Genomic DNA, 8,974 nt, shown 5'->3' on the forward strand with positions numbered 1-8,974 from the left:
ACACAAACACTCACACACACTCACACTCACACACACACAAACCCACACTCACCCACACACACACACACAAACACTCACACACACTCACACTCACACACACACACTAACAGAAGTGCTGAGTCAGCCGATCATCAGGAAGCTGCTCCTGCTGCCGTTCTTCCTCTACATGCTGAGCTCGTCTGGCCTTCAGCCTCAGACTCTCTGGACACCAGCAGGTGAATTTCTGCTCTGTTCCTGCAGCAGCTCATCTTTTAACGCCGGCTGAGAGTCTTTGGGTCGGTTCTGGCTGAGGCACCGACTGCAGAACCTCATTACTAAACACAACCGATGAGACGGCGTCACGATCAGGATCCACAGGGGGTCTGAGGATCCACAGGAGGCCTGAGGATCCACAGGGGGTCTGAGGATCCACAGGAGGCCTGAGGATCCACAGGGGATCTGAGGATCCACAGGAGGTCTGAGGATCCACAGATCTCCTCTGGATCACCAGATCAGCTTCTGTGAAGCATCATGGAGGTCAGAAACAGTTCCTTCATCCAAACTCACTCGTTTCTCTGCAGATGGACGAGGAGATCGTTTCCATCCACTGGGATGATGAAGGAAACCTGCAGAAACACACACACACACACACACACACACTCGGTTAATCCCAACAGGGTTATCTAGGATGCACCGACTGCAGTTTTCTTTCTTTGAGAATCAGTTTCTGTGTGAAGTGCAGCAGCAGTCGGTAACAGTGGACTGACTGTTGCTGAAAGGAGGCGGCGCTTTGTGGCAGTGAGTGTTTCGGCACCCCAGTGGAGGTTGCCATGGAGACGGCAGGATTTCTGAAACCGACTCCAGGTGTTTCTGAGGGAATAACGGATCTCGAAGTCAGTTTTACTTTATCCTCTCATCGTGTTTTATCGGCTCTAATGGCCTTTATTTGATACTTAATTGACGGGGAAGACATGCAGCAAAGGTCACCAGGCCGGGAATCGAACCGGCGACGGCCGCGTCGAGGACTGAGGCCTCCGTATGTGGGTTGTGCTGAACCGCTGCGCCACCATGTTTCTCTGATGGATCAGTGAGGCAGAACCATCAGAGCTGGACCTGCAGCTCCAAGGTCAAGAGGTCACATGACTCACCTGGCAAACGCTGCTGATCTCTGCAGGTGTGTCATCACACACACACTGCGGCTGCCAGGTGTGTGTGTGTGTGTTAGAGGTGAGTCAGGACAGGAAGTCAGCATGGCCCCCACCCACACACCATCATCATCATCATCATCATCATCATCATCAGCTCCCTCTGTCCTCTAACTCAGCGAGGCCCGGTAGTCACAGACCGACCCGCTGGGCCCGGTTCTGGTCCAGTCCAGAACAGTTTAGTTTTGAGTCCACCTAACTTTACTTAAACGAATCTGAGAGACGATCACCTCCTCTGAAACCATGGCAACCAGGTTTCAGCTGGAAGCGAGTTGAATCATATCTGAGAGTCGGTGTCACATTTCAGAACCAGTGTGTGTGTGTGTGTGTGTGTGATGCCGTGGAAACGCCGGTACCTGATTGGGCGGCCTGCCCTCAGCGTCCCGCCTCAGCCGGCCTCCTATTGGCCTAGGAGCAGTCAGCTGGTACGAGGCCAGATGCTCGGTCTGCTGAGAGTCTGAGGAAGGAAACATTCAGCTTATTATCATCCTGCTGCTAACCGCCGGACCGTTAGCCAGGTTAGCTAGACTCAGCTAACATCAGAATCTCACTTTACCGAAAACATTTACTTTACTTTTGCCAAACTGCCTGATGATTGGACTAGACCAAAGACACAGAAAGAAACTGAATTTGAGACGCCTACAAATGTTTATCAGTTTTTATTTCCACCAGCTGGAAAACTGGTCACATACAGGAATCAGTTCAGTCAGGAATCAGTTCAGACAGGAATCAGTTCAGTCAGGAATCAGTTCAGACAGGAATCAGTTCAGTCAGGAATCAGTTCAGTCATATATTCAGTGATTCTTGTGACAGATGGAAGAAATAAAACTGAACAAAGTTTCTGATCATTATAAAAGTGACCAAATGATTTTATTTACATTTTTTTCATGTGATAATTTTTGGTTCAGTCCAACTCTAAATCATTTTTAAAAAGAAAATTTTCTTTCATGTTAAAAATAAGGTTGTTAGTTTTGCTCATAATGTTTGAAGCTTTTTAAACCAACACCTCATAAAACCATCTAATATTCTGTTGAAACACAGCAGTTCCTTTATTTCGCATTTATGAAACTGAATAACAGGAAGCGTTGACCTCCAGCTGTTAATTTGTTTAACAATTTTAAACCATAATTACATTATTTTGGGTTTATAAATATGATTAAAATGGAATTTGGAAAATAATAAAATAGATTTCATACGGCCCTGAACTCAGATCTGTTGGTTTAAAACCAGAACATGGAGTTATTAGCTGCTGCTAGCTGCTGTTAGCAGACGTTACCCATGGTTAGCCATGGTTAGCTGCTGCTAGCCGCTGTTAGCTGACGTTAGCCATGGTTAGCCATGGTTAGCTGCTGCTGCTAACTGAACCAGTGGCTCATGAATTCTCAGTTTGTTTCACATAGAAAAAGCTGAAAAGTTGCTACAGCCAATCAGGTTCCAGAACACGTCTGATTGGTTCTTAAAGGAGAAGCTCAGAGAGGGAGGGTTTGGTCGGGTCGGTTCTGATCCACTGAGTCCAACATTTAAAACACGACGAGTCCAAACAGAACCGAGGAGGAAAAAACCCAGGAAGTGAGTCATGAGTCCGGGAAAGAGATCACTGTGTGTGTGTGTGTGTTCTGTGTGTGTGTGTGTGTGTTCAGAGTGTGTGTTTTTAGTGTGTGTGTGTGTGTGTTCTGTGTGTGTGTGTGTGTGTGTTCAGAGTGTGTGTGTGTTTTTAGTGGGTGTGTTCCTGGAAATGTCGTCTTGGACTCAGATTCATGTTTGTGTTTCTCTATGAACAAAAAAGGTCAAATCCAGAATTATTCAGGATTTAACTAAAACGATCAGTTCCCATGTTACACACACACACACACACACACACACACACACACACACACAGGGTTTTATTTCCTGTCAGCACTGCAGCGTTAAGCAGCTTATCACAGCGTTTTGGAACAACACACACACACACACACACACACACACACACACGCAGACAATACGGCCTTAAAGGGACGGTACATGTTTTTCCTCTGAAGGTTCATGGAGTACTCCTGAGCAGTCAGTATTCTCCTTGCAGGAACCAATCAGGAGAGAGTCCAGATCTATGACCTCTGGAGGCGCCAGGTCACGTTCCTAGTCACATCGAGTCACATCGAGTCGTCGCTCTGCTGAGCATTAGCGGTGAGCAGCATGGACTCAGTTTTATCACCACAGTTTGAGGTAATATTGTGATAACAATAAGAACAATGTGTTGCTTCTGTTTCAGCTAGCTGAGACCATGTGCCACAGCAATTAGCGCCACACAAATACAAATTCTGATGATGGAAAACAAACTTCAACCACATAAAATAAATATTTTCCCATTTTTACTGTATTTAACCACATTTTCACATTTATTTTAATGTTTTCAACGTTTGTTCAACTGTTTGTTATCGGGAACTAGCAGATAATACGGACAGTTTGAGGTCTTTACACGTAATTAATTGGATTTTAATGTGACAACGATAAATTTAAATTTTTATAACGATAAATGATAATCGATACGATAAATGCCCACGCCTACTGAGCATGCTCAGTTCCGACTTTTAAGCCAACATGGCGGATAAAGCAGAACTTCAAGTCACGTGACCATAACCAGGATCTTTGAAACCATGGCAACCAGAGGAGGCGTCATAAAGTGCAGTGGACCGGAGGCGGACTGATGAAGGGAAACACTGAGTCAGAACCAGAACCTTTCGACCCGGTTCGGGTTTAACCCGCCCCGTCCTCACCTCGGCAGTGACAGCTTCCGGTCAGCAGCAGCAGAATCCCGCAGAGCTCCAGCAGCGCCGCTCCTCCTCTTCCTCCCATCTTCATCTTGTCCTCCTGTTCGGAACCTATTCTTCCTCCTCACTGCTCCTCTTCCTCCCTCGGGTCGGTTTCACTCCGAACACCCACAGGAGGGTTTCTTCCTCGGCCGACCCATTCCTCTGCGTTCCCGCTGAAGATAACAGCAGCTCCGGCCCAAAGCTCCGAACAGAACCGGCTCTCGGTTCTGTTCGGGTTCCGTTCGGTCCAGTTCTCGGAGGGTTTTGGGGCTGATTCCGGTCCTGTTGGGCTGAAGTCCTTCCTCTCCGTCAGCAGCGGGTCTTTCTCTCCTTGGAGCCTCTGGGACTCTAAAGTAACGGGGAAAATACTGTTTCCGGCCTGACCCTTCAGAATAAGAGCATCTTCTGCATAATTATTTCAGTCCAGTTTATAAACGTTGCGCTAATTCACAACAAATGACAACAGGATCCAGTTTGTTTTTAGAAATGCATAATCAGAAAGTGATATTTAAATTAAATTTGATCCCATATATCAAACAATTCAGTCAAATAAAGTGGAGGAGTTTAAGTATCTGGGGATCTTTTTCATGAATGAGGGAAGAAGGGAGCAGGAGATCGACAGGCGGATTGGGGCAGCGTCTGCCATGAAGCGGGCGCCGTACAGATCCGTCTGGTGAAGAGAGAGCAAAGCAAAGATTTACATCTATGGTCATGACCGAAAGAACGAGATCCCGGATACAAGCGGCCGAAACGGTGGCTGGGCTCTTCCTTAGAGAGAGAAGCTCAGTCATCCAGGAGGGACTCAGAGTAGAGCTGCTGCTCCTCCACGTCGAGAGGAGCCAGTTGAGGCTTCTGGTCAGGATGCCTCCTGGACGCCTCCCTGGTGAGGAGTTCAGGTCCCACCAGGAGGAGAGGAAAACCCAGGACATCCTGGAGGGACGATGTCTCTCTGCTGGACTGGGAACGGCTTGGGGTTCCTGGAGGAGCTGGAAGAGGCTGTAGAGGGAAGACTGGGCCTCCGTTCTGAAGCTGCTGCCCCCACGACCCGACCCCGGATGAAGCGGCAGAAAATGGATGGATGGATGGAAAAAATAAAATCTAGGAGATTGAGTTATATTACTGAGGTTTTAGATTAAAAAAATGTGTACATAAATATTTTTTATTTATTATTGTCTTTTCATCCACAGCAGCAGTCCCTCCTCCTGACCCTGTCGTTATTATTATTATTATTATTTATTTCTTACAAAAGGGACAATGCACATAAATAACCAGAGTCAGAGGTTAGTTTTCATCTCCAGGTCAATTTAAATCAGGTGTCAGACTCCAGCCCTGCAGCCTTCAGATGTTTCTCTGCAGCACCTGAACAGAACCATCAGGTCATCAAGGCTCTGGAGAGCCGATTCACAGCAGGAGGAGGAAATGAAGCCGTTTCATTCCAGTGTTTCTACCTGTGGCTCATAAAGCCTGCAGGACAGCAGCCCTAAACCTCAAAACACATCACAGAACACAGACAACTTAACACGTTTCTTCCAAAAATAAACGCTGTGAAACTTAAAAGCTGCTGATGTCATTTATTTTTTTCTTATGTATTTTTCATGTTTCAGTGATTATGATAGATAGATAGATAGATAGATAGATAGATAGATAGATAGATAGATAGATAGATAGATAGATAGATATCCAACTGACCAATCCGGAGCTTTTATTTTGAAGGGACTCATGTTGAACCAGAAGTCATTGGTTGTTTTTTTCTCTCGTGACAAAACTGAGGATAAATCTCTTGTTCTTGCCGCGAGGCGCTGTAAAGCAAAGCGAGCGCTTCCTCCAGCGGAGCTCCGCCCCTTTGAGACGCGCCGACAGGATATTCAAACAAACCTGTGGAAGAGAAGAGATGCTGGGCTCTGATTGGCTGGGATTTGATGTAACTTTACCTGGGCTTTCAGGTTTAAATGCAGGTGGAAAACTAACCCAAACATGGTGGTGGCAGCATCATGCTGTGGGGAGCCTTTAATCCAGCAGGAACAGGAAAGCTGGGCAGTTTTTAACCTTTATTTATAAGAAGTTTCCATTTAAGATCCAAGATCTCATTTTATAGAGTCATGTTTCAACGAAGCAAAAAATTACAAACAAGAACAATACAAGTAATTAAACCATTAAATTAGTTAATACAACCTAAAAACTGGAGGTCGGAGGTCAGATGGACGGAGCTAAAGTTCTGGAGGAGGAAACCCAGTCAGAAATATTATGGGATGGTTTAAATCAGAGCTAACCTCTGGGTTAGAACGGCCTAGTCAAAGCTCTTCAGACCTGCAGTCTGAATACAAACCAGTAAATCAGTAAACTGAGAGTTAATGTTTAAATCTGGATTAATTATGAGAGTTTAATAATTATTATTATTATATAACCTGAAGACAGACGAGCAAAAAGCTTCGTGATGAACTTCAAACTTCCAAACTTTGGTTTGACTCAACATGTTAAACATCAACACACCATCAGGTCAGGCTGCCAATATTTCCAATATCTGTAATCAATGTCTGATCATTTCTGTGTAAAAACCTCAGCGGCTGATAGTTTTATTTCTTTCCGTCTTGTCCAGTAAGTTATAATGATGAATACTTTTATCATTAGGAACTTTTTTGTGTGAACTTTACAGGCGGCCTGAGGCGCAGGTTCACTGACAGACACTAGGTGGCGCTCGAGCTCCCGCCATTTTAACTTTTTAGGTAAAAAATGCCCATTTGAAATTATCATTATTGTTTTACAGTGTACAGCGTGAGCCCCATTTCTGGATCTATAAGTCTGTAACATCAGTGTCTCATATTTTTGTAATTTTTGAGACTTTCCCGCCTCACCCAAACTCACGTGACGTGTCCCGCCAGGTGCGCGCGCCTCTCCCGCCCTCCACCTGGCCAGGTGTCCGCTGCTGACCGTCCAGGTAACAAAACATTTTCCTCCTGAACTTCAGATGCAGAAGTTGAAAATTTATTTTTCCCAAATGAATGTGAACGGCTCAGCCAATCAGCGGCCTTCAATGGCGGCCGCCAGGAGAAACTTTGAGGCAAAACTAGAAAATAATATTTTTATTTTAAAACATAACTTAACTGCTAACAGCTAAATTTGCTCAGGCTTCTTTTTGACTCGTTTTCACTGCAGACGCAGTAAGCTGCTTCTGGCTGTTAAGCATTTAAAAACATAAATTAGGCCAATTCTTAGAAACTAAAATTCGGTTCGGTTAAAATGGGGCAGATACATTAAGATAGTTTTTTTATTTCCGTGTGTAAAAACTATGATGACTATTTGAAAAATCAGATGCTGAAGTTTAGATCATTTTTCATGTTTTTGAAGCTAAACGGAGGTTTAAACTCTGTAGGATAAAAAATGACTCTGATTAGAAAGTAGTTTTAATTTATTACTGAAAGCTTCTGTTCATTTTGGATATTATTCACCAAACCATGAAGATGGTTTATTTAAGCTGCTCTCTGGTTTATGAAGATCGTTTGTTTATTGATTTATTATCTTTGCAGAATCTTCTCAGTCTGTAAAGAGATAAATAAAGTTAATGTAAGTCTCACATTTTACTCAGAAAGTTAAAGTCTGGTTGTTTTCTACGTTTTTCGTTTTATTAATCCTAAAAACTCGATCAAATGAACTAAAGTTCATATTTATTGAGAAACAGGAGGCGCAAATCGTGACACCGCACCTACCGTGGCACTTCCGGTGGCAGGTGTCACGGCAGCCATTGTTTTCGGGGCTAGCGGTCAGTGTTGTCACTGACTTCGGCTGACTTCGGCACCTTCCAGGGTTGCCGCCATAGACATCAATACGTAGACGCCTCATGGAGCGCTGAGCCGTACGTAACTGCGTCCGCCATCTTGTATGTGGCAGCAGGGCGATCGGAGCTCCTTAAGTCCTGTGCTGTGTGTTTCAACCGTTTCACGAAACAAACTGGATTCATTAGGATTACCAATAAATAGGATGAACGGATCATACATGATGTACGAAAAGTGTAGGAATTCAGCTAACGTAGATCTTTCTGCGAAAGACAACCCTGAAAAATTCTCTCTTCTTCGTCTGTCTTCAAGTTCTTCTTCTACTAGTTATAAAGCATCATGGGATATGTAGTCCATTTGCCGAAGCCAGTGGCAACCATGGTGGCAATGTCTATGGTGGCAACAATTACAGCTAGCCCCGAAAACAGTGGCCCTTGTGGCGCGTAATGACACCTGCCACCGGAAGTGCCATTAGTGGGTGCGGTGTCACGATTTGCGCTCAGCCCTGCTGATTATTAAATTTATTCTGAATGTTTGATGTTTTCTGCTTCAGATTGATCAGATTTTTCTGGTCACATTCAGGAGAGTTTATGAAAAACCAGACCAGGTTTTCAGGGACTTCCCAGGCGGAAACCCCGAACAGGCGGAGGATTTAACTAGGACACGCGGAGGCTGCAGGTGCTTCAAGGAGCAGCAGATGGAGGAGCAGCAGATGGAGGAGTTTTCCCTCAGGCTGAGGTCAGAAAACAGCTTTATTATCATCAGTCAGTTAATCCAGGAAGCTTTATTATTATTTATTAATTAATTATAATTTCTCAGATATTTAGTTCAGGTTTAGAGTTTTGTTATTATAGAATAACTATAAACAAGAAATAAAGAAAAGTAGAAACACTAAGAACTGAACTAAAGTAAAACAGAAACCAGACGATCAAGTTTTTATCAGTTTCACTTAGTATTAATTAGTGTTAAATTAATTAGATTATTCTTGTCAGTTTTTTATTACTTATTAGTTTAACATTGTTTAGTTTTAGTTTTGTTTTAATGAGTTATAGTGGTGGTTTTAGTTTTTTCATACTTTTCTTAATTTTTAGGTACAGAATTCAAAGAGGTCAAAGTGATTATGTTTACATCGATCGGATACATTTTCTAAAATTGAGTTAAATTATTGTTGAACAACAGCATCAGCAGAACGGAGCGCCGTGGTTTGCTGACGTAAACGTCATTTTGAAAG

General features: G+C 43.9%; 1 protein-coding gene across 4 annotated transcripts in view; it reads right to left on the minus strand.

Moving 5' to 3' along the window:
- Positions 1-4,384, minus strand: part of adam9a (ADAM metallopeptidase domain 9a) — a 34,014-nt gene extending 29,630 nt beyond the window's left edge. For all 4 annotated transcript variants that reach the window (XR_001660033.1, XR_001660034.1, XM_007540808.2 and 1 more), the window contains exons 1-3: positions 3,938-4,384; positions 1,541-1,641; positions 547-605 (exon numbers count right to left, since the gene is read on the minus strand). Coding sequence is in view for 2 of the 4 variants with exons in the window: in XM_007540808.2 (XP_007540870.1) it covers positions 547-605; positions 1,541-1,641; positions 3,938-4,022 (245 nt within the window). In the remaining 2 variants the exon portion in view is untranslated. The remainder of the gene's footprint in view (positions 1-546; positions 606-1,540; positions 1,642-3,937) is intronic.
- Positions 4,385-8,974: the final 4,590 nt, after the last annotated feature.

The sequence above is a fragment of the Poecilia formosa genome, unplaced genomic scaffold, assembly GCF_000485575.1.
Source record: "Poecilia formosa unplaced genomic scaffold, Poecilia_formosa-5.1.2 Scaffold561, whole genome shotgun sequence".
Classification (NCBI taxonomy): domain Eukaryota; kingdom Metazoa; phylum Chordata; class Actinopteri; order Cyprinodontiformes; family Poeciliidae; genus Poecilia; species Poecilia formosa.